The 27726-nt window shown below is 38.3% G+C and overlaps 8 protein-coding genes across 8 annotated transcripts; 4 read left to right on the forward strand and 4 right to left on the reverse strand.

Moving 5' to 3' along the window:
- Window positions 1-177: 177 nt before the first annotated feature.
- Window positions 178-1957, reverse strand: FSST1_012548 (uncharacterized protein; the record flags this gene model as incomplete). Its single annotated transcript, XM_083235785.1, has 2 exons — window positions 178-1524; window positions 1577-1957. 2 exons carry the CDS (start codon window positions 1955-1957, stop codon window positions 178-180), a joined length of 1728 nt encoding a protein of 575 aa, XP_083082244.1.
- A 409-nt stretch (window positions 1958-2366) lies between these two features.
- FSST1_012549 (uncharacterized protein) lies at window positions 2367-3896 on the forward strand (the record flags this gene model as incomplete). The annotated part of the gene is made up of 1 exon (XM_083235786.1): window positions 2367-3896. The coding sequence occupies one exon, from the start codon at window positions 2367-2369 to the stop codon at window positions 3894-3896; it is 1530 nt and encodes a 509-aa protein (XP_083082245.1).
- Window positions 3897-4305: 409 nt separating this feature from the next.
- On the forward strand, window positions 4306-5133 carry FSST1_012550 (Alpha/Beta hydrolase protein; the record flags this gene model as incomplete). Its single annotated transcript, XM_083235787.1, has 1 exon — window positions 4306-5133. The coding sequence occupies one exon, from the start codon at window positions 4306-4308 to the stop codon at window positions 5131-5133; it is 828 nt and encodes a 275-aa protein (XP_083082246.1).
- Window positions 5134-5401: 268 nt separating this feature from the next.
- On the reverse strand, window positions 5402-6680 carry FSST1_012551 (uncharacterized protein; the record flags this gene model as incomplete). Its single annotated transcript, XM_083235788.1, has 6 exons — window positions 5402-5673; window positions 5731-5798; window positions 5857-6242; window positions 6312-6367; window positions 6423-6459; window positions 6510-6680. 6 exons carry the CDS (start codon window positions 6678-6680, stop codon window positions 5402-5404), a joined length of 990 nt encoding a protein of 329 aa, XP_083082247.1.
- A 2303-nt stretch (window positions 6681-8983) lies between these two features.
- On the reverse strand, window positions 8984-10543 carry FSST1_012552 (uncharacterized protein; the record flags this gene model as incomplete). The annotated part of the gene is made up of 1 exon (XM_083235789.1): window positions 8984-10543. The coding sequence occupies one exon, from the start codon at window positions 10541-10543 to the stop codon at window positions 8984-8986; it is 1560 nt and encodes a 519-aa protein (XP_083082248.1).
- A 3366-nt stretch (window positions 10544-13909) lies between these two features.
- On the forward strand, window positions 13910-14758 carry FSST1_012553 (PAN domain-containing protein; the record flags this gene model as incomplete). Its single annotated transcript, XM_083235790.1, has 1 exon — window positions 13910-14758. One exon carries the CDS (start codon window positions 13910-13912, stop codon window positions 14756-14758), a length of 849 nt encoding a protein of 282 aa, XP_083082249.1.
- Window positions 14759-15620: 862 nt separating this feature from the next.
- On the reverse strand, window positions 15621-15906 carry FSST1_012554 (uncharacterized protein; the record flags this gene model as incomplete). Its single annotated transcript, XM_083235791.1, has 2 exons — window positions 15621-15645; window positions 15731-15906. The coding sequence occupies 2 exons, from the start codon at window positions 15904-15906 to the stop codon at window positions 15621-15623; spliced, it is 201 nt and encodes a 66-aa protein (XP_083082250.1).
- A 9814-nt stretch (window positions 15907-25720) lies between these two features.
- Window positions 25721-27205, forward strand: FSST1_012555 (uncharacterized protein; the record flags this gene model as incomplete). The annotated part of the gene is made up of 4 exons (XM_083223757.1): window positions 25721-26001; window positions 26052-26371; window positions 26423-26766; window positions 26819-27205. The coding sequence occupies 4 exons, from the start codon at window positions 25721-25723 to the stop codon at window positions 27203-27205; spliced, it is 1332 nt and encodes a 443-aa protein (XP_083082251.1).
- Between the last annotated feature and the right edge of the window lie 521 nt (window positions 27206-27726).

The following is a 27726-nucleotide window of genomic DNA, read 5'->3' on the forward strand; positions in this document are numbered from 1 at the left end:
CGACCCGGAACGAACACGCAACAGCTATCAAAACAACCTTATTAGATCAGCCTTCTTAGCCTCGTCTAACTGTAGCTCCGTAGCTATAGATCTAGCTCTTATGGATCAATTTAAATGACAAATCTGTTGCATTGTAGAAGGCTAAGCGAACAAGCAACCGGTGAACTATATTATGTTTTAATACTTTCCTTCAAAGTCATCGATAAACTGCTCCAGAGGTTTTATAACTGTTCTGAAAACATCCTGAAGAAAATCACTGCTTCCTAAATCTGGTCTTGATTTGAAAGACAACTGTAAACATCGTCTCACTGGCTCGGCCAGACCGTCTCGCAGGACTGGATCCTTTGCCAAATCTTGATTCCATGCTAACGCAGCTTTCAACTCGGTACTTTCGCTTGGTTTGCCATCGACACAATATCTAGCCCAGTACGGTGACTTCTCTAGCGGTTTGCGATAGAAGAGTTCTAGAAGCAGGACTCCGAGTGAAAATAAAGTCATCTCACTGTGGTACTTGACTTGAAGCGGCGTCTCTGCCAGGGTGAATGAAAGAGACGAGTGTTGGATGTAAGGACCAAAGGTCAAGTCCTGGCTTTGGGCAACATGACAACGCTTCACAATGATATCATCTCGGCTCCAGGCTATAGGTACCCAAGCTGAAGCGCCAAGAGCAAGGATTGTAACCGCTACAGAGAACCCTATTCGTAACCGCGTGCCAGGTTTTGGTGTTTTGCTCAGGAATTCGTCGATTGTCTCTGTCTGAGATTCCAACAGCTTCATCTGGTACAGTGGCTCCGAAAAGAGGTGGAGATCATGGTCAAGGGCCTCAATCGTTCCTAAAAACTGTTCGTCGGGAGGGGGTAATGTCTGAATGAAATGGCATATATCAGTGATACAACGCGTCGTTTGGTTCGGCTGAGTGTTTTTGGACTTCCTGTTCGTCAGGCCAGTTACCAGTAACAAAGTTTGGTGAGCCAGTGTCGCGGGTGATCTTTTCTTCATTGCTTTCAGGCCATCTTCCTTCCGCTTTTGTTGTTTCATTTCCTGGCCCAACTGATTGATCAGAATGACTTTGTCAGGCCGCTGTTCTGCCTCAAGAGGTGCCCCAATCTCTTCCCGATGTACTGCCTCCATTTTCCACTGGAATTGCTTTATTGGTATGCTATTGCCGGCTAAGAAATTGAGGGATATGCTGTCAATGTCAAATTTCGGCCCGTTCCACTGAGTAGAAATTCCGCATGTATGTGTGAGATGACAAGAGCAGTTAAGCTGAGCTTTTAACGTCTTGTAAAATATACTTGATTCTCTTTGAAGGTTAGAGAACGACGAGAGGTCGGCGGGGCTCTGAACAGATTGGCTACGATTCTTGAAATTTATTTCTTGAATGTCATTGGCGTTTCTGAATATGATACCGAGCTGTTTGTTGATATTTCTGATCTTTTTAAAGATCTCATCTCTTTGATGAGAGAAGCTAAAATGCCGCCGGAAAGCTTCATATTCAGAAGAGCCTGGTAATGGTAGGACAACCTACGCTCAGTCAACGAATTGTCACGCCGCACATAGCTTAATGGCTACGTACCTGGTGGTTGTAAATGGGCAAGATTGCGAAGAGAGCACTGAAATGTCCTTGAAGCTGTTCCAACAAATCTTGTACATGTGGCACTGCATCGGCCAAGTGGTCCTTGATCTTCGTATTAATGTCAGCATGACTCCAGAATCGTTGAGAAGTCCATAGTGTTTTCTGTTCTCTTTCTGTTATGCCAAGCCTCTTGATCAACAATGTGATATTTTGGCTAAATATTAGTAGTTCACCCCTGATGTCATTGACCAGTTCAGTGAATCTTCTGTCGAAATTCCACCATGTTTGGATGGCGTTGTATATGGGCTTGGAAGCTTTCGCAGCCTCGATACATAGTGGAAGCCCCCCAAGGATAACACCGATGATTTCGAATCCCGACATTTGAAGCCTATCAATAGAGTAGACGAAATAGTGAGATCACATTTGGTTTTAGATTAAAGTTGCGGCTCTCACCAGATCAAGTCCAGGGAATCTGCTGTCTAGTAAGCACCTGCATCTCAGACTTCGTGCCTAACCCCGCAAACGCGTTGGGCATCTTTGCAGTACAGTGTGTTGTGGCTGACAAGCTGATAAGAAGTACTGTAGGGAACGGGTGTTTTTTGCATTCAGGTATACTTTGAGAACAATCAGAATGTGGAATGAACCTTCAAGATATCATGGATTTAATTGTGTCTACCTAAGTTTATTTATACCAGATTGAAAGACTACTAAACACCAAGTGAGGCTCCTCAGACCTATCTACAAGCTTGACCCCAAGTGTTGGCAGGACAGCTGAAGCCGCACATACACCATGACGATATCCCAATGGAGCCAGAAGTGTGAGAAGCTACTTGAGACATGCTCAGACGCTGCGTCACATAGCAAGTCGACTCATACACAAGGAGAGACAGCCCCACACGAGACACAGGGAATATATCCTAGTTGCCTTTTGCTAGGTCAAAAAGAGACATATGAAGCTTTGGAAATGGAGAAAGGACGCTTCAGAGTATGGCAAAGAAGAATGATCCGTGCCAGCTATCCGGAATCATTCAGCATGCTACATTCAGTGCCTAGCACTGACCAGCCGGTTCAGCACGCTCTCTTGCAAGCTTTAGACATCTTATCGGCTCGTCTCGAAAGAGTTCACGATATCCTAACAGGAACAGCGCCAAACAGGAACACTACCATCGCAGTTACTCTTACAGAACAAAATGAAGAGACCAAATCAGAGCTATCCGAGCTAATTCTCGGTACACGCTCTTCGATAACGACTTTATACCGTTACGTCGAGCTTATCAGGCCACAACGGATTGAAGATTCAGGAATAGACTTCGCAGACGGTCATTACTCACATAGCTTGGATGCCGAGGAGACAGAATCGGAAGTTCAGCCCTGGCTTGAGAAGCGTTGGGAATATGTACAGCTAAGAAAAAGTCGCCAAGAACCGACTATTGAGGTGCACGAAAATATCATTCCCGACCAACAATCTAGGCAGCAAATCTCGCAACAATTGAGCAACCCTCCTGGTGCTATCTATGGCGAGGAAACCGACGATCTCGCTCGGGATATACCAATAGAGAGGATCTCATTGGATGACCTCGCACCAGATGTTGTCTCAGTGGATGATTTCGAATCATATTTTCTCGAACCAGATCTAACCACGATGATCGAAGAAGATAAGCAATGGATCTTGACTGGATCCTACAACTATGCTCCCGATGGACTACTACAGCTAGGTCAGATCCTCGCCGAGCCCGTGGAGCCTTGGAGCAAGGTTTCATCCACTGGACCCTTGGAATTGCCCCGGGGTACGACGGAGCATCTCACATCGAGCACGATGACCAATGATGATATTGAACATCAGTTCAGTGCATGGGTAAATTCTAGGCAGAAACGGTCGTTCTTCAAGAAACGCGTGAAGGTGCAAGAACCACGCGAGCATGTCTGGAGATTCAACAGACTCGAGAGCCATACGGCATCGCCCTCATTAGAGTACGTCAAGGCGACGTTAAAAGACAACGATTTGTTCAAAAGGCTTAGACGCAACCCGTTTATGAGTTCTTTATACATGGTAACGGGTTTACGTGTGGCCAGGGGAGTAAACGTGCGACGAAATCGCCAGTCGCCTTTGGAGATGGGGGTGATTGGATCAAACAGTGGCCCAGCGGTTGGAATTCAGGTTGATACAAGCCAGCTAGAGTCTGAGGTGCCTGACGTGGTGCCCGATTTTATCTTTGCGTATCGATTGAACGAGATTCGGTGCGGTTTACTGAGCCGCAAAGTCACACAAAAGCCTTTTAAGAGAGGACGAGGATTAAAGGATTATCTACATGGAGAGTGAGAATGTATCTAGTAATGCTTATTCCCAAACGCTATCCCCGAAATAGGATTCATTGCTTACGTTGGGCGGACTAACAATGGTCCAGCCAATCAGAAGACTTCTCGCTCGTCGCTCGTCCTCGCGTTAGTTTCGGCATTTTCTCGTGCTTTTTCGCGATCCAATCAGTCACAAGACACTCATTTTGTCGGACAAGTCTCGCTCGTTATGTGTACGCAAGCACTGCCGCACTGGAAGGCACTCGACATTATATATAGTATGCTTCCTTCAATTCATAGATCGATACTCTCATCTTCGATAAACAGATAACAACTTCTACTTTACCTTGTATCTTCACACAAGATCAATCCTCTCATCTCATCTGACTATTATCTTATCTTATCTTATCTACCTCTTACACTCAACAACAACAATGACTGTCACATTCATCGAAACTGACGGGGGTAAGCTCGCCGTCGACATTTCCGGTGAAGGCCCCCTTGTCATTTGCTCTCCCGCTATGGGCGACTTTCGAGACGCATACGATCCTATGGCCACTGAACTCCGCAAAGCTGGGTATAGAGTAGCCATAGTTGATCTTCGAGGTCACGGCGATAGTTCTACAACCTTCAGTCGTTACGGCGATGAAGCTACTGCTGATGACCTCATCACTCTTATCGACACTTATGGTGGTGGCCCTGCTGTGTTGGTTGGTGCTTCGTTATCTGGTGCAGCCGCCACTATTGCCGCTGGAACCCAACCCCATAAAGTCGCTGGCCTTGTCCTCATCGGCGCATTCCTTCGTCCAGGCACCGGAAAGCTCGTCGCAAGCCTCTTTCGTCTATCCATGAACTATCCTACTGGACCCATCATCTGGAAGTCATATGCTCCCAAGCTTTGGCCTGGTCTTGGTGACAAGAAGCAAGAGCGAGTAGACCGATCCATCAAGATGCTCACCGGCCCTGGACGCTGGAAGGCATTCCACGCTACCCTTTCTACTGATCACGCTGTTGTCGAGCCATTCTTAAGCAAAGTCAAGGCTCCCGTGCTTGCTGTCTATGGTGATGCCGATCCCGATTGGAATAGCCCCGCTGAGGAAGCTCGCTGGGTTGCTTCCAACTTCAAGGATAGTGAAGTCGTTATGGTCAAGGGTGTTGGACATGCGCCCCAGCTGGAGAAGCCAGAGGAGGTCACACCGGCTGTTTTGAGATTTTTGAACAGAATTCAGAGCCAAGGGGTTTTCACCAGTGGCAGTGCTTAGAGATGGGTTACGTATTCGGAAGGAAGCGGTTAATAATTTGGTGTTCGAGATAATGGGAATTTTTTGGGATCAGGAAATGAGTTAGACCTTTCTTTTTAGATATCTAGTCATGTGCTCTTTATATATATTTCTTCATTTTTCACTTTTCCCCTCAAACCGGGTTTAGCGCAAGACACACTGGTTTGTATCATTGTCACACTTCCTCGATATCATGTTGGTACGTTTAGATATTTGATGCAAAAAGAATAATGAAGCGCTGAGAACATTTTTACCTATCCGTCCACACCCTCAGATCAGGCTTCACGAAGCTACTCGACAAGGAGTTATCGGTTTCTATTGTGCTTTGTTGTCGTGTCATAACGATCGTCGCCAGCGAACGGTCAATAAAAATGTTTTCCTTATTTCTCTCGTCACTGGACCTGTTCCGTTTCCATCGCAATACCATGTCCCTCGCAAATTGGCGTGTGCCGGGCATACAAGCTACCATCATGCCCACGCTGGCTTCTATCATAGACCAGATGATTGTATCGACAGTGTCGGCTACGTTGTCCGTCAGCAAGTGTATCTTGTACAACACAAGTGGCAAGTCTGGCATACCTGTAACGTTGAAAGTTTTTGCAAACTTTGTTACGTATGGTATACGTACTGTGCTGACGATTGTGAGGCTACCAGAGTCCGTCAGTCTGATATCAAGTATACTGCAAAGGGTTTTCGACAACTTACAAACCGCCCACACCAAACATGAACATGATTCCGAGTTTCTTCTTGGGTTTGATTCCTATCTTCCACAGTTGGGTCATGGGGAGGATGATCATCCATACGTCTAATGCAACGTTTAGTACGCCGTGGCTTGTTCCGATTGCGTTCGAGTTCAGGAGTACGCCGTCGGGATCCTTCTCTTTCCATCCCTCCCAAAATGTCCACATGGGTACTCTTTGTAACATAAATAGTACAAGATAGATGACAGACATGAGGAGGATGAAGATCACGGTTCCGTGAACCATTCGCCGGAACTTTTGGTCGGGAAAGACTCGTAGAAAGAAGGCCAGGATTGATAGTTTGGTGAAAGTCAACGATATCGCATACATGTACTCGGCGGCTAAGACGAACTAATAGTATCGTTTGTTATTGTGGTACTTGTTAGAAGGGGGGGATATTCGGACCTTATAGCATGATACAATGTCCTCATCGCTAACGTGCCATATATTTAAGCCTATGCCTTTTGATGCCACTGCTATGCCAATGCTGGTCAGCTTCATCGTCCTGTACTAGATCTCGGTGTAACGCACACAAGAAACATATACCGCCGAACGTGATGAGAAACGGCTGAAGAATGTTAATCGCTAGTTTTTAAATACAAGTCACAAATGACGTACAAGTGCGGCGATAATTAAACTGTCGTCGTGTCCGTACGGGACGAATCCGATAATCTTGGATATAACTCTCATGCCGAAAAAGGCTATCGCCAAAGCCATCATTACCGCGCAGGCGATATTGATTTCCCTTCGTCGATCGAGGATGGGCAAATGACAATCCTGTTCTATCATTAAATGATATCCTGCCTGGTTTTAGTTTCCAATTTCCGCCTGCGCCAACAGGGTTGATCCTACTCAAATTATCTCTAACCTCGCAATTTCGCTTCACACATGAATCCAACTTGCGGATATACTTTTTGCTGTGACATAATTCGGTGTTGTTTTGTCGATATCGTTCATTGTTGTTGAGTACTTGATGAAAACATGATGACTGTCCAACGTAAGCAATTGTGTGGTGAGGCGAGATCGGAGGCGTTAACTGACAACGCACGGCGAATTGAAGTTGCCGAGATGCCCAGCAGGAGAAATTAGTTGTGTAGCCTGAGTGAGTTGTACAAGTAGCAAACACAGTACCAAAATACAGCGCCTGCGATCCAGCTTCATTATGGAACTGACGATGGTTCCATACAGACGGATCGACCAACAAACATTTGGCCCAACGTGAAAACCAACGACGCGGATGAACTGGGCGCCCCCATTATGTATTGTTATTTCCAGCTTTGAGACATGTGGTTAGTGTCTCCACCTATATGTTATTGGTGGCGCATGTGCCTGCATTGGATTCGATGGCATCCGACGCGCCCTGTTTCCGGATTTATGTCATGGACGGATTTGGGGCACTAGCATTGGTTTGATGTTGCTCTTGCGGGTCGATGTACCCAGAGTTTGATCTAGGCGTTTAACTGGAATTCCTTTTGCATTCCAGCCGTGAGAAGTCATTTCGCAAAGACGCCAACTCGTAACCGCAATTTCTCTTCAGGCGGCGCAACATACAATGGAAATAACAATCTCCGTCGTCAGTCATCAAATACTAACCAAGTACGGTTGTTTTTTGAACCTAACTGGACAAGATCTGCCTAGGATGCCTACCACCGGGGGTGCGTGCCGTGTCTCAGTTGTTACCGGCTAATGACCAGCAGTCAGCAGTAGTTGTGCCACTATCGAACTAACCTTCCCTCATTCAGAGTAAAAACCGGGCAAGACAAGGCGGATGAACGGTCATCAAGCCTCGGGGTATTAAAACCTGTAATTACTGGGTAGAACATGTGGGTGTCAAAACTGACATGTCGATTCGGATTTCCTGGGCCGCACCTTTAGGCTGCTTGTATTTATATCCAATAGGTTCATTTACCGATCGGCTGTTTGGAAATCTAGACTAGTTGATCCAAGAATGGTGGTGGACATTATTTGTGAACATTCCCCAATCGTGTCAAGATGCATGAAATGGAGGTCTTCTATTTTTTGCTTTGTTTTTGTGGACATTCAGTTAGAATGAGGATGAGTACCACCAGCATTTATAACAGGATATATAGAAATGAGAGCATTATCTTTTAGCTCGAGATTCAGATATAAATGTCATATCGATCTGCTCAATGACTCAATCATCTCCACTTTGGAAGGATGCTGTCACGATAAGGTTGCTACCAAGGAAAACGCAATCGTTTCTAGATTTAGCACCGGAAATAGATACAGGCTTCCTCGCCCATTGCCCTGGGTTGATGCCGCTTTGACCTGAGTGCGCCTAAACTGAGGGGCTGAACGCCGGGGAATGCTTCCGGGAAGTGTGGCCCTACTGTGCCTGTCGGCCCCCAGTCGGTTCGCATGTGAAATTAAAGACATGCAAAACTCAGTTGTCTATCATTATCCATGAACTTCCACGCTGTTGTTATCCCCTATCGCTTGCTCTTGGGAGTTTGTTTGCACCTATACTTCAATATGGTGGTATCTGTGTAATTATAATCACGGTCGGCACGGATGTTCAGGGATGGTGTTCGGTATCAAGATATCAGAAGTACTACATTCACCCAAGTCGAAGTCGATCCATTCCTGGAAGTCATTTCTATACATCTGCAATGGAACACCAGAAACCTTCGAGGTTTGGAGGTATCTACTACAAGACGAAGACTTACGCGGGATATGTCGCCCACTCATTAGGAACACTGAATACAGCTATTGAGTTGTGCGAGATCACTACGTTAGCAAGGAAAATTCGCTAAGCTTACAGTCACTTGATTCAATAGGAAGTTTACTCAGAACGAGAACTGTGTTGTGAAAAAGGAAACCTTTGTTATTTAGAGGCTATATAGTCCAACTCTATGTAAATGCAATGCAGATATTAAAGATGAAACAGATAGATACGAAAGAAAAGTGTTTGGCTCGATCGGGCCTGTTGTAACCCCGAGCATAAGATATGATGTCTGAGTCATCGAAAAGGCAAACAATGGAAAGCATCCAGGTGAGAGTTCTCTGTGAATCAAGGAAGACCTGGCTGTACCCAGTTAAAGTTGATAATAGATCATCTCAGAAGAGGTGGTCTAGTAAGCCTGGGTAGCTTTGGCCTGGTTGTTGGAAACCTTGACCTTCGTAGTCTTGCACTCAGACTTGCCGTCGACCTTCGCAGCCTGGGTAGCCTGCTGCTCGTTGTTGCGAACCTTGGTAACCAGAGTCTTGGGGCTCTCGACCTTGCTGTCCTTGTTGTTGGTGTCCTTGTTGCTCTCAACCTTGGCGACCTTGGTAGCCTTCTGCTCCTGGTTCTCAACCTTGGTAGCCTTAGCCTTGGTGTCCTTAGCCTCGTCGTTGATGTTGATGTCAACGTTAACCTGAGCAACCTTGGTGACCTTGGTCTTGGTGTTGGAAACCTTGCTAGGCTCAGCGTACTGGACGTTCTCGTTCTCGTTCTCGACCTTGGCGACCTTAGTAGCCTTGACCTTGGTGTCCTTGACCTTGGTAACCTTGGTCTGCTTGTTGTCTTCGGCCTTGTCCTCGGCCTTGTCCTTGGTATCCTGAGCCTTGCTGTTGTTGTCATTGTTAATCTCAGCAGCCTTGGTCTTGGTCTTGGAACTCTTGGCGGGCTCAGCATACTGGTTCTCCTCGTTCTCAACCTTGGCAGCCTTAGTAGCCTTAGCCTTGGATTTCACGATCTTGGTGGACTTGGGCTTGGGCTTCTCGGCTTGTTGAGTGGCCTCGGGCTCGGCATACTGGACCTTGTTTCCCTCACCATTGGCAACCTTGGTAACCTTGGGCTGGGACTTCTGGACCTTGGTAGTCTTAGGCTTAGAGCTAGGGACCTCATAGTCTCCCTCCTGTTCAGTCTTCTTGCCCTCTACCTTGGTGACCTTGGTAGCCTTGGGCTGAGACTTCTGGACCTTCGTAGCCTTAGCATCCTTGGCGACCTTGGAGGCTCCAGGAACAAGACCACGAGGAGCATCCTCGGTAGGAGCAGTAGTGGGAACCTGCTTGGAAGAGCAGCCCTTGTCAAAAACAAAGAGCTTGTCGCTACGAGCAGGAATGCTGGAGGCCGCAACCTTGTAGAGCTTGCACACAGGAGACTTGGAGTCATCAGAGAGACCAAAGAGGAAACTCATGCATGAAGTGTTAGCCTCAGCAAGAACCTGACAGTCCTTGGCAGTAGCCGCAGTAGCGGTCTTGAAAGGCTGAACATCAGCGTTCGCAGAGCCAGAAGCGGCACAGTTGCACTGCGTACCGCGGCGGGCAAGGACCTTCTTGGGAACAGTTCCCCAAGGCTGACCGGTAGTAGGAGCTGAAGTTGGAACACGATCAGCAGCGCACTCCCGGTCGAAGACGTGAAGACCATCCTTGCGGGCAGGCACCTTGGCAGCAGCTACCTTGAAAAGAAGGCAGCTGGGCTCGTGGGCACCCTTGGCAAGACCAAAAGCGAAGCTCTTGCAGGAATCATCAGAAGCACAGTAGGTCTGGCAATCGATGGCAGTGTCAGCCTTGCCGTTGTGGTAAGGCTGAACTTTGCCGTTGACAGAAGCGCTGGGGGCGACGTTGCAATGCTTGGAGCTGATGGGGAAGGGGCTGGCCATGGCAGAAGCCACGGAAGCAGAAAGGATGGCAAGAGAGGTCTTCATGGTGATTGAATTGAGTGTTGATGAAACGAATGGATTCGAGTGAGTGTAAGAGATTTAATGAAAGTGGATGAAAGAGTGTCAGTGAATGTGAATGAGAGTGTTTGTTGTGATGATGAGAAAGTCTGAGTTGGTGGAAGAGCAGGCAGTATTTATCTTTGAGGGTTTCTGGTGTCGATTTGAGCTAGTGAGGGCTCCGTGAGGAAGCGCGAAGTGGGTGACGCGTCGCAGACACCACTCAACACATAGAACAACAAAAAACTGCAGTCGTGCATGAACATGAAATCAATAGTCTAGGAGCTAAACTCAAAAGACCCTCATCGGGGACAAACCGTTTGAACTACAGGTCGTGATGTGGGAAGTATCCTTTTACAAACAACTCACAGAAGTTAGACTTGAGATATTCCTGGCGATGAGTTGGATACATTCGCCGAGGACAATCTCTAGAAACTTCACATTACCTCCCTTTTGAGCTTCTCATTGTATATTTAACTGGCTTGTGGAACACGTCATCCGGAGACGTTAATCGCTATTACGACGAATATTCATCATTAAATCGCTCTCTTGATCCGACACACGATCCCCATGAACCAACATTTTCCATTTTCCCATGCTCTATTTGGATGCTTTTAATTTTCAAGATACGCTTGTCACTCTACTACGAACGCTGCATAATCTCAGAAGTCCCTCTGGAGTTGTGCTAGCTCAGAGCTCATCTGGCCTTTTCCTAAGTCCAAGATACGAGTCAACTGTAGTGCCACTGTTCAGATTATTCTTCAAATTGGCATCAATCTTTTTGAACGCAATGACTGACACTGTAAATCGCATATAGCTGGTAATCTTAGAAGCCGCTGAGCTCCACGCACAGGGAGATTCGTCCAAGTACATTGCCAAACTTTCGTTGTGGTGAAGTCTCATCGTGGAGACTTCACGTAACACGGTGAGATATCTGTTACCGAGTTATGGAAGGCGATTGCTTTCCGTATAAGCATTTACTCTCATTTACCCTGTTCGTAACCCATAGCTTCATCGAGTGAGGTCCATACTACTCGTTCTGGCAGCCACACGACTCTTGAATAATCGCACAAGAGTACGCATCTGTTCCGGGAAGGAGATGAACACGTACGGGGTAGAAGCTAAACATGGCAAGCGGTGTCAAAATCGTAGGAATCGTAAGTTGGGTACACTATGAGATCTTGCCACTTTGTGATCCGAGAATCCCGTGGACATTTTTGCGGCTACGGGCATACGTTTCCCAGTGCATCTTTCCATCGTATGTTCTTACAGAGCATGTCTAAGTCTATTTTAGTAACGCTCGGAGCTTTCAGCAGCTACTAGTGTTTTGAAGATGGCATCCGGCCGCGAGTCTCTGTCTCCTTGCCACCATGCACGTTTCTGTGTTTTGTCCAATTACTAGACTGAACGAATCCGGTCAAATTCTTTAGTGGTATGGATATCTCATTAGATCGATTAAAGCTTGGGACGTGCAGTTTAAGCCGACGTAACCTGTTGAGATGGCCCGTGGAACAGTCTGCAGTAGCTTCACGACGGTCAAGTTTAGTAGTGCATGGCGATGGTGTGGCGGAACGGCGACACATCAAGCCGAAAACGCAACTTTACGTAGATATGAAGCACATAACTTTCTCTATGCATAACTGGTCACTAAGTGACTATCTCCATGCGATGTCTAATCAATATGGCCTTGTGAGATAGTGACCTTGATCAATTGGTGCTGTATTATTGGGTTATTACTACCATGAGCATCTTTTTTCTTTAAAGGAAAGCTTAGAGGAGTATCTCTCCGTCTCATGAACCTGATCAACGTTTCGATATGTACTGATCAGGACTGTTATAGTACATAACGATTCCCATGATCTTGATATGCTGCATAAATGTAGCACCAGCCTTTTGGTATTCCGTTCCGCGGTCACCCCTTGAATACGTGGCTATGCATTGATGTTTCTTTGACCCACATAGCTTGAAACAAATGTTGTTCTACCAAACGTTCTAGTCCCGGCACAACGGTCGAGACCTTTTAGCTGCAGAAACTCGGACGTCATCGTCTGTTCAGACTGGAACGGGGATCGCCTACATCAATAAATTCATGTCTGTAGGGTAACAGCTTCAATTACTATTGACTTCATACTACAACTCTTTACTATATAGCTTTTGACAGGATAGTTCGTCTTTTTAAGCTAATGACTCTCTCTAAGTAGACATTATAAAGAATTCAAGTAGGCTGAAGTTTTGGCATTATGATGAATCTTACTTTTAGGTTGGCCTCATTGAAAAGTTGACGACCAAAATATGGGTTGACCTTGAAGATACATTGTTTGAAGCAATTCAGCACACACTGTCTAATCCCATCTAGTTTCCACAGCCCCAGCTTGACGATTTCCCACAAATTCAGACGAATGGAACGTGATCCCATTGGATGGAATTGTTTTGTTTCTTCGGTGCGCAAGATCGAGCTTCCCACTTTCCGATCTTGCATTAGTAGGCGCGTCAAGGCTTGTCAATATGTTTCATTGTAACATGGCCCAGGGTCATTAGCGTGGGGATACTAAAGCTTAGCACTATTTATTATCCGACGGCAACGGGGACTTGTGACTCTAACGGCATGTGGGGGATCTTCAATTCATGCTAAGCCACGATGGACCTGAAGGTAGCCCAGAGACGTAATAGCCCGCGGATACTTCCGTAGGGAGTTGTTTTGGTGTTTGAGAAAACCAATAGCGCGAAGCCAATGCAAAAATGACGAATAAATGGCATAGCACAAATTGTGTTACGTATGAACGACACAAGAGTTAGAGGTCATGATGCAGAACCCGTTGCACTTTGCATTTGGATTGACCAAAGGTGAATCAGCATTGCTACCAGTGACTGTTTCTACGAATTTGATATATAAACATTGTAATTTAGAGGTTGTAGTTATCAAACTTGACGACGAAGAAAAGTAGACGTAGGAGAGTGAACTTACATCCATCAATTGAGGCTGTGGCCCACAGTACAAACGGCATGATGCACCGCCCTGACGGCTCCACGTAGAGCAGATCCGAGCTTCGAGGTCATCCAACCTCCTTGACAACTTCGACCAACACACAGATCTTCACTGTAGAACGTTACGAAAATTGCTGACGCGGTGTGTTGCACTCAGGGGACTCCACCTACATATTGTTTCCCCCGAGATAAGTCAAATATAGCAAACGCGACAGGTATAAAGGAATCACCAGTTCTCATTCAATCCAGACTTTTCCTCATCATCACACAACAATCTCAACAACTACAACAACAACTCTCTTCAACACCTTCACACTCTTTCAACTTACTTTCCAAACCAACTTTCAAGTTACACCACCATCTTTCAACATGAAGACCACTTTCGCTATCCTCACTGCCTCCATGGCCTCCGCCATCTTGGCCTTCCCTCTCGACGCTCGCAGCCAGCAGTGCAACGTCGCTCCTTCAGCTGCCACCAACGCCAACATCAAGCCCATCTCGCAGCCTTCCGCTACTACCGCCGAAGCCTGCCTGAAGGCCTGCTCCTCCAGCACTTCTTGCAAGAGCTTCATTTTCGGCCTCCCCGCCAATGCCAAGGCTCCTACTTGCAAGCTCTATGCTGTCTCTGCCGCTCAGGTCCCCAAACAGGGCAGCGAGCTGTACGTCTTCGACAAGGCTTGCTCTTCCAAGGCTGTTCCCAACACCAAGCCCACTCACGATGAGCCCCGCGGCCAAGTCAAGGGCAAGCTAGCTGCCCGCGGCCAGGTCTGCAACACTGCTCCTACCGGTCCTACCAACGGCAACGTCAAGCCTTTCGCTACTCCCAGCGTCAAGACTGCCGACAAGTGCCAGGATGCCTGCAATGCTCAGACTGGCTGCCAGAGCTTCGTCTTTGGACTTCCTGCCGACGCATCTGCACCTGTCTGCAAGCTTTACAAGGTTGCTCCCGCCCAGGTCCCCCAGGGTGATGACGATCTTTACGTCTTTGCCAAGAGCTGCCCTGCTGCCAACGTTCCTACCAGTGCTCCTACTCATGACGAGCCCCGAGGACAGCTCCCTTCTGAGCAGAAGTCCAACGGCAGGTCTCAGGCAAAGACTGGTACCAAGACTGAGCAGAACAACGCTCAGAAGAACCAGGGTAACTCTGCTGAGAAGCCCAAGGCCACCGCCAAGGCCAACAACAACAACAACAACAACGGCGAGCAGAAGTACAACTAAACGATAGTTGTTTGAACATCTGCCTTCAAGTGGACATTTCATTCACTCGAATTGGTAATTACATGAACGGTGACAGCTGAATGTGGGGAAGCCTCAGTGATACGCTTGGCATTTGAGGTTGTAGAACATGGTGGTTCCAAAGGAAAAGCGAACTTGTACTAGACACTCTTTCCGATAGACTTGCGATTTGTTTTATTTCTTATTATGTAGCATCAATAGATCGGCCGATCACTCAAATCTCTCTGGCTACAGTGCAATCCTGACTACTTTGTGATTAACCAACGATAGTCTCCATGTGGCATCTTCACCGTTTCGTTCATGAGCAATGCTCTCTCTCTACATTGACTTCACCCCGAATTGGAGCTTGCTGCCCCTTGAGGTACAATCTGATGCTCTTCAAACGGGTTCGCAGTTGATACAAGACTGGCAGTTTAAACTTCTATGCTTCAAATTGTGGGGCGCTGTTGACCGTTGTAGCCAGACCCAAACTTTCGCAATCGTTCTGGAAATAAGACCCACTGAATTGAAGATTACCCGCTAGTATTTGGCGATGAGATCTAATGATGTGCCTTTCCCGGACCTATGTTCCCAATGCTTGGCGATCATAGTAGACAATGAGAGACAGATCTTTAATAATAAAACCAGGTCGCGTGGCCCAATGGCAAGGCGTCTGACTACGAATCAGAAGATTCTGGGTTCGATCCCCAGCGTGATCAATTTTTTTTTTGCTTTACTCAATAATTCGAGGAACCACTTTTTTATTTCGTTAACATACCTAGAAGGCTCATTATATTTAGCAAGGCAGTATGACAAGTGCGCTTTGCTTAACTCAAGTCTGTGTTAAGAATTAAGCTGTATTCTTTTAATCCATGTAATCCCAACCATCGCTTGACTGACATCAATAGATAAACAGCACTATGCTTTCCGAAATGCCCCATATCTTTACCATATACAAAACAGTCCAGCTATTACTCCAAACACGACAGTGGACATGGCTTTTCCTGGCAGAGTTCTTGCCGCGTCTTTGTCTCATCGGAGCCTTTCGCGTCTCCAGTCTTTGTGGGCTTAACGATTGACAGACCCGCGTTGGTGGACCTGGGGTCACCAATCGCTGTTGCAGAGGCAGTTCCATCACTGAGAGCGGTCATAGTGACGCCTATCGAGTTACAGACCGCTTGCAGTGGTCAGTAGGGTGCTGGATGCACTAAAGCCAAGACTATAGACTGCATAATATATGTGCTTTCTACATTGCCACTCTGGGCGATGCATCTCATCGTCTCCTACTTCATGACAGAGTTTAGTCCCGTGACTTTCAACCGTTGATGTCCATTTAATTAGAGTGAGAATTTAGTCGTTTCGTGGTGATCGTCAATTTTATATCGGATGGTTTTATGACAGTTGCATGTTATACTACTTGAGCCTGTTGGCTTACGTCTCGGACATGACCTTTTTGATTTGGAAATACTGTCACCCTCCTCAGTTCTTTGACGTTTTGTCGATCCCGACAGATTGATGCAGGGATCTTCAGTGATTTTCGGCCCCGACGTTGAGATTACAGCCCTACAGGGCAAGGATCACGGGAGGAGCCTTCGGTTGTGTTGTGGCGGCATCTACTGTTACTCCCCGGAATCAGAGATTGATAGCGATTCAAGGTTAAAATGTAGCTTTTTGTTATGTGTAACTTACTTATAAGGTGAAATATTGCGAGGCATTTCCTCGTTTAGTGAAGAATGTCTACTCTGTTGTTTTGCTTATATGAATCTGAGTAAAATTTCGATAATATACTTTTTATTAAACGTGGAGGACATTATAGGTATAATCACGTAATTACATTATATATATATATATATCTCTTTCCTATCTGCAGTCCTTTAACTTAGACTTATAATTAATTTATTTAATTATTATTCTTATATTATAATAGGTTATAAGCCCAGATAGCTATATATAAAAAGCTAAGTTATTATATCTTATTTATTAACTATATTAAAGATTAAAAGTTCTTTTTTCTACTGCTTAAATAACTTAGTAAAGGGTTTTTTTAACTATATACTAATAAAATAGCTATATTACTATTAGTATAAGATAACCTTAAAGATATTAAACCTATATAATAATATTAGAAATACTCTATATAATTAAGAAAATAGGAAAAATAAAGCTATATAGATATTATCTATATATAACTTATATTAAAGATTACTTCTAAAGCCTATAATCTTTAAATTCCTTAATAAAGAATATTTCTTAACCTTAATAGCTGCAATTAATATATATTTAGATTAAATAGATTTTATATAGTTAATTAAGGACTTTTCCTTTTACTTAAATATCTCTCTATTAACTATAATAGAGATAATACTATCCTATATTATAAATAGTCTATTTAAAGTATTATTAATAAAACTCTAGGGACTAGAAGTTATAATAAAAAATAATAAATATAATATATATAATAGATATATTATATGCCTATAGTATATTAAAATAATATTTAATGCATTTAATATAATATCCTTAGATAAAATAAGTATTTATTTTAACCTATAGGATATATATATAGAAAATATAACCTCAGTTTAAAATACAGTTTAAAATTTTAATATCTTAGTATAAGTTTAGTAATAGAATTTTAAGGCAGTATATTATATAACTATATTAATTCCTATAGAGTTAACTTTTACCTCTAGGTTAGCCTGCATTTTAACTTTCTTTATCCTTAATATAATCCCCCCTTATAAGGCCTTTAATATAAATACCTTTATTACTTTAGCTACCTTAGCAGTATTCTTTATAATCTTATCTTTAATTAACTTAATAAGATTATTAAAGACCTTATTAGCCTAGGCTACCTATAACCTAAGGTATTAATATTAGTCCTTATACCTATAGTTAGATTTAACTTTTTTAAAGAAAGTAACCTTATTATTATAGATATTAAGACCTTTTATAAGCCTTTTCTTAAAATCCTTTAAGTATTTAAGCTTCTGCTTAAGCCTTATTATTATTTAGCCTAGCTTATAAGTCTAGAAATATATTATAAAAAGCAAAAGGAGCTTATAGCTAAAGGCAATTAATTTAATAAGGCTATAGTTATTATTATTATATTAGGTTTCTTAAAGGTATTTAGCTTTATATTTTAATTACTTTAGGCCTTTATTATTATTATTAAGTAAAATAATATTAATAATATCCTTTTTACTAAAGAAATAGCTATTAAAATAGTTATAAATATTATTATAAAGGCTTTTTTTTCTAGGAGGTATAATACTATATAAGTTCTGCGAATTAATTAGCTATATAATATAGCTAATAGTAAATAGATTAGGAATTAACTAATTGCTAGGTTTAAAGGTATTTAATAAGTTATAAGAGAAAGAAGCTATTATATATATAGAAGTTTCTTTTATTAGTAATCCTCTTATTATAGAGTTTAGGTTATATTAATTATTTTATTAGGAAAGTTAATTATTAAGAGATATTTAAATTTAATATATTAAGTTTTTAATTTATATAAATCCTTTAGTTTTAAATTTATAAGAAAAACCTTAAGAAGACTTAGGCTCTATAAAGTATAAAGTAAAAAATAAAATATAGAAAATATAAACTTAGAAATAAGTATAATATTAATCTTAAATACTAAAATAAACTATATATTATTAGCTAAATATATAAATATAAGATATTAACTATTTAAAATAAAAATAAGCTATAACTATATATAATAGTAAATTAAGATATAGTCTTAATTAAATATAAGCTAGGATACCCTATTTATAATAGATAATAAGGCTAATAATATCTTATTATATAAATTATATAAGATTATATATTATAACTCTAGAATATAGGATATAGTATATTAAGGACTAAATTATCTAATAAACCAGGACTATATAAATAATAACTTTAAACTAATAATTAATAGTTTAATTAAAATACTTAAATAATAACCCTAGTATATCTTAACTATTAATATTACCTTAAAATAATAATTCTAATAAAATATCCTTAAAAATAATTAAATAAGTTATTAAACTAGACTTAGTCTCTCTCCTTAAAGGTTTAAGTAATTAGTCTAAATAGAAATATATTATTTATATTAAACTTAGAATTATTAGCTTTAGTAATTATCTTAATAAAAAAGATATAAAGAAGATATTAAATATATTTAAATAAACCTAGGTAACCTATATAATCCTTAGCTATTATAGCTATAATGCCTAAGAAGTTATAAAAGGCTAACCTATAGTCTATAATATAATAGAAATATTATATTTTTAATTTAAACCTAAAGGAAGTATTAAATTTATAGACCTTACTAGGAAATAAAGAGATATATCCCTTAATTAATTTAATAGTATATTTACCTTTAGATAAGAAATTAAAGATATTATAATAAGATTTAATTGCCTTAGTCTAGACTATAAACTCTTTAAACTATATATTATTAATAAATTCTTAACTAGCCTTAGACCTGCCTATAATATATTCCTTACTATCTTCTATTAAAACTATAATATTATCTTAATATATATAGGAATTATAGTTATATAGAAAGGGGTTATCCTTAATAATATACTTTAACTTATTAAATAAAAAGAATAAAGATAGAAATAATAAGATAATAATAAAGTAATATAAACTGCACTTATTACTAGATAAAGTAATTTCTAAAATAATTTAAGACCTTATACTCCTTATAAATATTACTATTAAACTAGTTATAAAGAAGAAAACTATTAGATATAATATCTAGATAAATAATATAAATAGGAATATAAGTTCCTTAAATAAGCTAAAGTATCTAGAGTAATATAAGAATAATATTAGTAAAATAATAACTTAAATATATCCTTAATATAATAAAATAGCCTAGAGAGAGAAATAGCTATAGTAGCCTTATACTTCCTTAATATAGTATTTATTTTAATCCTTAATAACTTCGCTAAAATAGCCTAATTATAAGATAATATAATATAATACCTTTTTAAAGTCTATATACTAGATAGCAAAGTAATAAGCTATATAATATATAAATCTAAGAATTTTAAGGTATTATTTAATATTAATAAATCTATTATTAGTCTTAGTAATATAAAAATAATAATAAAGAGATATAGTATATACTATCTCTAGGCTAAAAATAAGAGTAAAAGAGCTATTATACTTAATAATTTACTTTTTATCCTAGATAAATATATTAACCTTATCTCTATCTTATAACTCTTAAAGAATAATACTTAAGTTATTTTTAATAATAAGAAAGTAATAGTTATTTAAGATAATAAGATAGTCTTTATAGCTATAATATAATATAATATATATATTATTAATAAAGAAAGGATTAACTATAATATTACTCTCTTTGCCTATATTATCTAAGATTAAAACCTTACTATCTAATATAAATACCTTAATTACCTTAGTAAATAAGGCATTAAGAAACTATTAACTATAATTATAGGAATAAATAAAGTAAGATTAGGATATATATATATCTCTTATATATAAAGATATATAATTATATAACTATATAACTATATTAATAATTAATTAAGAAGGGAATCTATCTATTTAAGAGTCTTTATATAAATATTATTAGACTATTTCTAATAATTAGACTTAATAGTAAATAATATTAAATTACTTTTATAAATAACTTTATATAAATAACTTAGGTTTTCCTATTAAAATAGAAATCTAAGTTTATTAATAAACTTAAGTACCTTATTAATTACTATAAATTGCCTTTAAGATAATATAGGTTCCTTTAACTAGATAGAGGAGGTAAGAATATATTAAAATAAATCTAACTTTTCTATTAAAGTAAAAAAATTAAAATTATTTATATAAATATAAAGTAATATTAATAAAATAGAATTACTAAGTAAATAAATTATATAATATTTAAGAAACTAATAATAACCTTTATTAATAGTAAGATCTTATATATTTACTGGCTATATATCCTTAAAAGAGCTATATAAACTAGGAACCTTAGTCTATACTTAACTTTATTAATAATACTATATAAATAATAATATTATAAGGTTCTAGATCTTAGTTATCTTTATACCTTAGGCAGCTTAAGGTATATTAGACTTATAGACTTAAAGAAATATAAGATAAAGCTAGTTATAATCTTATATAAGCTCCTTGCCTATACTAATTTATTAATATATATTATCTTTATAAATAATAATAAGGTATTAAAATCTAATAATACTATTTTTAATAAATATCCTCTTCTCTAGCTCTATTAATATTAATTAATTATAAATAATAAAATATATACTAAGAGATAAAAGACTTACTATAAGACTAACTATATTATAATTATATATATAAGTATAAATAATAATAATATAACTAAATAACTCTAAGATAAATAAGTATAATAAGATAGGCTAATTAATAAACCTATTTATAATATAATTATTATTTAAATAGATATATAAGTCCTTTAACTTAGTAATATATAAGTTAATAATTATATCCTAAGTCTAGCTATATTTAATTACTATTATAAACTTTAATTACCTTAATAAACCTATTCCTTTTAAAGATAACTATAATATATACTTATCTTAAATAAAGAACTATAAACTAAACCTATAGATTAACTTAATCTCTTTATAATATATATTATAATAGCCGCTTAATTAATTAATCTCTTTAAACTATAAATATATAAATAAGTATTATAGTCTCTATTTTTAATTTAATAGAATAAAGTAATAATAAATAAACTCTAATTACTTAAAGAGAATAAAATATAGAATTTAATTAATAAACCGGATAATATTAATATATTATATAGCAAGTAAGTATATAAGGTTAAATAAGAAAGTAAAAGTAAAATCCTTTAATATAAGGTATACTTTATTATATATAGCTTTAAATAAGAAAAAGGGATTAATTACTATAAGATTTTATTTTTTACTCTATACTCTATAGAGCCTAAGTCTTCTTAAGGTTTTTCTTATAAATTTAAAACTAAAGAATCTATATAGATTAAAAACCTAATATATTAAACCTAAATATCTCTTAATAATTAACTTTTTTAATAAAATAACTAATATAACTTAAACTCTATAATAAGAAAGTAATAAAAGAAGCTTCTATATATATAATAGCTTCTTCTTCCTATAACCTACTAAGTACCTCTAAACTTAGTAATTAATTAATCCCTAGTCTATCTGCTATTAGCTGCATTATATAGCTAATTAATCTATAGGACTTATATAATACTATACCTCCTAGAAGAAAAAGCCTCTATAGTAATATCTATAACTATTCTAATAGCTATTTCTTTAGTAAAAAGGATATTATTAATATTATCTTATTTAATAATAATAATAAAAGCCTAAAATAGCTAAAATATAAGGCTAAATACCTCTAAGAGACCTAATATAATAATAATAACTATAGCCTTATTAAGTTAATTACCTTTAGCTATAAGCTCCTTTTACTTTTTATAATATATTTCTAGACCTATAAGCTAGGCTAAATAATAATAAGGCTTAAATAGAAGCTTAAGTACCTAAGGGATTTTAAGAAAAGGCTTATAAAAGGTCTTAATATTTATAATAATAAGGTTACTTTCCTTAAGAAAGTTAAGTTTAACTATAGGTATAAGGACTAATATTAATACCTTAGGTTATAAATAGCCTAGGCTAATAAGGTCTTTAATAATCTTATTAAGTTAATTAAAAATAAGATTATAAAGGATATTACTAAGGTAGTTAAAGTAATAAGGGTATTTATATTAGAGGCCTTATAAGGGAAGCTATATATAGGGTTAATAGGGTTAATAGAGCTAATTAAAGGTTAATAAGGGATTATATTAAGGATAAAGAAAGTTAAAATATAGGCTAACTTAAAGGTAAAAGCTCTATAGGAATTAATATAGTTATATAATATACTACCTTAAAATTCTATTATTAAACTTATACTAAGATATTAAAATTTTAAATTATATTTTAAACTGAGGATTACTATAAGATATTTATATTTATTATTAAACTAATAAGCTATAAAGCTATCTTTATAATTACTATTGCCTTTAACCTTAAAGTTAAATAAATAGATATTAAGACTACTTTCCTATATAATAATATTAATAAAGATATTTATATATCCTAACCTAAGGGTTTTAGTAATAATATAAATTATATCTATAAATTAAATAAAGTATTATATAGATTAAAGTAAATACTATATATTTAATATATTACTCTTTCCTTTTACTTTAATAAACTTAGATTTAAGCTACTCTAGTTAAATATAGGAATCTTTATTAAAAGTATAATATTTATTATAGTCTATATTAATAATCTCTTAATTATTAATTTAAATAAAGAGGAAATTAAAAATATTAAGTTATAACTCTTATTATAATTTAAAATAATTAATCTTAGACTATATAGATATTATCTTAAGATAATTATTTAATATAATTAAGTAAATAAAGCTATTTATTTATCCTAATTAATATATATTTAAAAAGTCCTTAAGGAATTTAACCTTTAAGAATGTAATTATAATATAATATTAATTATAATATTAAAGTTTAATTCTCTAGCTAATAGATATAAGGCTAACTAGGAACTTATAAACTAATATATATATATAATTAGTTTATTAATATATATAATATTAAGAATAAGACTAGATATTATATTTAATATATTCTTATATAGTTAATACCTTAGCAATTTAACTAAGGAATATAGGACTGCAGTTAAGAGGATTATATAATATCTATATAATATAATTAACCTTAAACTTAAACTCTAAGGTAATATTTAAAAACCTTAAGGTTTTTTAAATATAGACTAGGGAAGTAATTAAAATATAAAATAATTAATAGGCAAATATATCTTTAATTTTAAATTAAGAGCTATTAGCTAAAGCTCTAAGAAATAACTAATAGTTACTCTCTTTTTATATAAAGCTAAATATATAGCTTAGACTTAAATAATAAAGAAAGCTATTTAGCTATAATAATTATTTAAAGAACTTATAGCCCTAAGTAATATTAAGCTAAATATAACTATTATCTATAGTAATAATTAAGGTATAATTACTATAGCTAAGAATTTTATATAATATATAAAGTCTAAATATATTAGTATTTAATATTACTTTATCTATAAGTATATTATATTTAGTAAAATTAAGATAAAATATATCTTAATAAAGTAATAAATTATAAATAGACTTATAAAGGCATTTCCTAAGATAGACTTTTTATATTTTTAATTTACTCTTAGACTTATTAATACTTTAATATTAAATAGTCTTTTAATATAATTATAAAGATATAGTAATATAACTATATAATTAATAAGAGATATAAGACTATCCCTAATAATATATTCTTTATATTTTCTTTATTTATCTATACTCTATTTATTAATATCTCTCTTATTTCTTATATTACCTTATAAATAGATAAGCTTAAGAGTTAATAGGAATAAAGCTAATAGTAAAGCTAAATAGACTATATATAACTTTTACTTATTAAAGGACTAGGAAAATACTATTTTCTATATAATTATAAGCTTAAGTAGAAGTATTAAATATAAAGGATATTATAGGTATAATTATATAATTATATTATAGGTATAATTATATAATTATATTATATATATATATATATCTCTTTCCTATCTATAGTCCTTTAACTTAGACCTATAATTAATTTATTTAATTATTATTCTTATATTATAATACTTTTCAGCCTATAATACTACCCTAGACCATTATACTTGACTTAATTTCTTACTACAACCTATAGTCAAGACTGAATCACACATAGTAGGGCTCTGTGTATGAGGTAAGAGTAGGATTACGGAATGCAGAAGCTATTTGGTTGAGGAGAATTTTGTGTTAGTTCAGAGTATATCTATTTATGTCCAAGCTTCCGGTGCCAATTAACGACAAAAAACTTGAGATCAACAGAACTTCATGGTTTGAACTCAGAACACATAAGAGTTCTACCTTCACACTGTTGTATACTCTGTAGAAGTAGGAAACCGCCGAGGGGCAGCTGTTCTTATGTTCCCTTTTCTCAATTTGTATGGTGAGATATTGAGACCTGCTTCTACCAGCTCCTCCTTATGTCTCTCCTTGACAATAGTCAATGGTCTATATAACTTCTTCTAACAGCGATGACTAACATCTAAAGTCCGGTGTGGTGTATCGGTTAGCATACCGCGTTTTCATCTCGAGAAATCCGCGGCGAGCGGGGTTCGATTCCCCGCACCGGAGACACGCTTTGTTTTTGATCTTTTGATCTTTGTCAACGCGTCATGGATAGATTCCGCATTATTTGTCTTTTTGCTGGCAAGTGGAGAGTCAAGGTGGATGTGTGGCGTGGTGGCTGGCGATATACGGTTTGGTGAGTTTTCACTGCACTGCCACATTACCCTAAACCAGGTTACATGTCCATGTTTGTATTAGTCTCTGTGGACCACGATGCCCTCAGGGGAAACATCAAGGCATTCAATAATCCACAACCTTCAGCTTGGAACAACTACTTGCGACTTCGTAGGTGGTCAGTCCAGGTTTGAATCACGAGTAACTCGATCCAAAAAATAGGTTCATTGATTTGATGAGATGTAAAAAATGGAGGCTGAGGGATTTGAACCCCCGGCCTTTCGCAGGCATTCGGAACAATGCAAAGCGAACGTGATACCCCTACACCAAGCCCCCGTTATGAAAAACGTTTCTTATTGGTGTCTATACAGCCCATCAGTACGAGAAGCACCCGTTCGCCAGGTCAGCGGTTCTCTAACACATGACGAAGATGATGTTGACTTCGGCAAACCCAAATCTATTATCAGAGTTTACGGGCACACGTGTTGTATACAATCACAATATCTTAATTGTCCTCTAACTTGATGTCAAGTAAACCCGCAGGGACTGACAAGAACACGACAACTTAAGGCAACCATGGCGCACCTCGTTTCCCGGAGGACGCGTCTCGTTCTCGCCAATGGCTACTTAATTAATTCTATCTGCCAGCAGCGACTCAATCTATCTCGTTACCATTATTCCAAGATGCTGACTTTCACACACACGTCCGGTATTGATGCTGAGCCGGTCGAAAGATACAAGCCAGGTGGTTACCATCCTATTACATTGTATGAGACCCTGAAGGATGATAGGTACAAAGTTCTTCACGAGTTGGGATACGGTGGCTACTCTACCACCTGGGCTGCAATGGATCAGAAGTATGCGTACCTGTACGACCAAGGAACACCGTTTACTAACTCTGTGTCAGGACCAATTCCTATGTTGCAGTAAAGGTCATTGTCGCTGATCCCCCAGTGACTACAGAGCTTAACGTCTTGGAAGCAGTATCTGCTTTGCCCAAAACCCACCCCGGGTCATGTCACATAATCCAACTGTTGGACCATTTCACTGTCGACGGTCCGAATGGTTCGCACGAGTGCTTGGTGATGGAAATAGCAGGCCCCAATGTCCAGGATAGCCTTGGCGCCTACCGTTACAATGGACTTCCGGCCACGCTTGCGAAAGTTGTCGCCAAGCAAGTGCTTCAAGGACTTGACTTTCTCGCGGTTTATGGTATCGCGCACGGGGGTAGGCTCTGTGCATCTTTCGTACTTCCATGTCATGCTAACTTGCTTGTAGATTTGCACACTAAAAACATTGTTCTGGCTCTGCCTGATCTGAGTTCTCTAAGTGAAAAGGACTTCGTCGCCAGACTTGGAGAGATTGCGACAGGTGCGGTGACCAGAATAGATGGTAGGCCTTTGGAGGATAATTTCCCAAATCAAATTATTCGACCCGCATCTTTCCGGGGATTCGATAATATACTGTCTCGTCCATCTGTCAAGATTATTGATTTCGGACAAGCGTTCCTTGGTAACAACGCGCCAACAACACTGCAAAACCCAGTGTATCTTCAGCCACCGGAGGTCGTCTTTGGGGACCTGCTGGACCGTCGAGTAGATCTTTGGAGTGCTGGCTGTCTGGTAAGGAAACGCATATTAATCTCTTTTTGAGAAAGAAAGTTAACAGTAACAGATCTTTGAACTCATAACCGGCCAACCTCCATTCGACACCCTTGGCCAGACCCCCCCTCTTCTGGTTGAGCAGATGCTTGAGGAACTCTCTGAAGAACTACCATCGAGATGGCAGGCCAAATGGGAAGTCATGCACAAAGAACTCGTTGAAAGACGTGCTAATCGGAAGAGCACGCCTGAAGATGATGTTGAAGACGAGATCTTTACGCTCCATGAATGGCTAGAAGAATGCTACTATTTTGATGATAAGAAGCCTGGGTTCACGAAAGAAGAACTTGCGAGTATGGCCGAGGAAATTGGGAGTATGATGAGGTTTGAGCCGTCACTCAGAGCCACACCAGCCGACGTGCTTGCCCATGACATGTTTCGAGAAAAAATATCCAGCTAAAGTCCTGGTAACATGCAGCGACAGTGAAGAATAGCGCACTTAACACAAGCTTCGTGGCAGGCTTGGAATCAAACTCCGCTCAATTCTAAGAGAGGCTTACAGGTAGACGTAGAGTCCGTCTTACCCCAAAACAGAGATGTATCAAATATGGATGTACAGATATCATTAGGTAGTAAAAAAAAATGGTTCTCAAGTGTTCGTATTCATTCACAATCCAAACATTGGTGAAGAGTTCAGGCTATGGCGATTGAACAGCCTAAGAAGCCATTGGTACTGGACGGTGTCACTCAACAACCAGTCGTTGAGTTTTGATGTGAAGGTCCGTCACAAGATTTAAGTTGGTGCGCTTCCCACAATGGTATTGATGGGACAGTAACGGATTCTAGTAATTTGCCATACCAAATAACCATGCTGGCCAGCTTGACAGTTGGAAGTATAGTTAAGCTTCTTTGGTTGCCCGCCGTTCCAAGTGAGTTTACTCACAGCCTTAATTGGTAGCGCGCGTATAGCTGTAATTTGTA

Source organism: Fusarium sambucinum, chromosome III (assembly GCF_050947815.1).
Source record: "Fusarium sambucinum isolate potato_lamoka chromosome III, whole genome shotgun sequence".
In the NCBI taxonomy this organism is placed as follows: domain Eukaryota; kingdom Fungi; phylum Ascomycota; class Sordariomycetes; order Hypocreales; family Nectriaceae; genus Fusarium; species Fusarium sambucinum.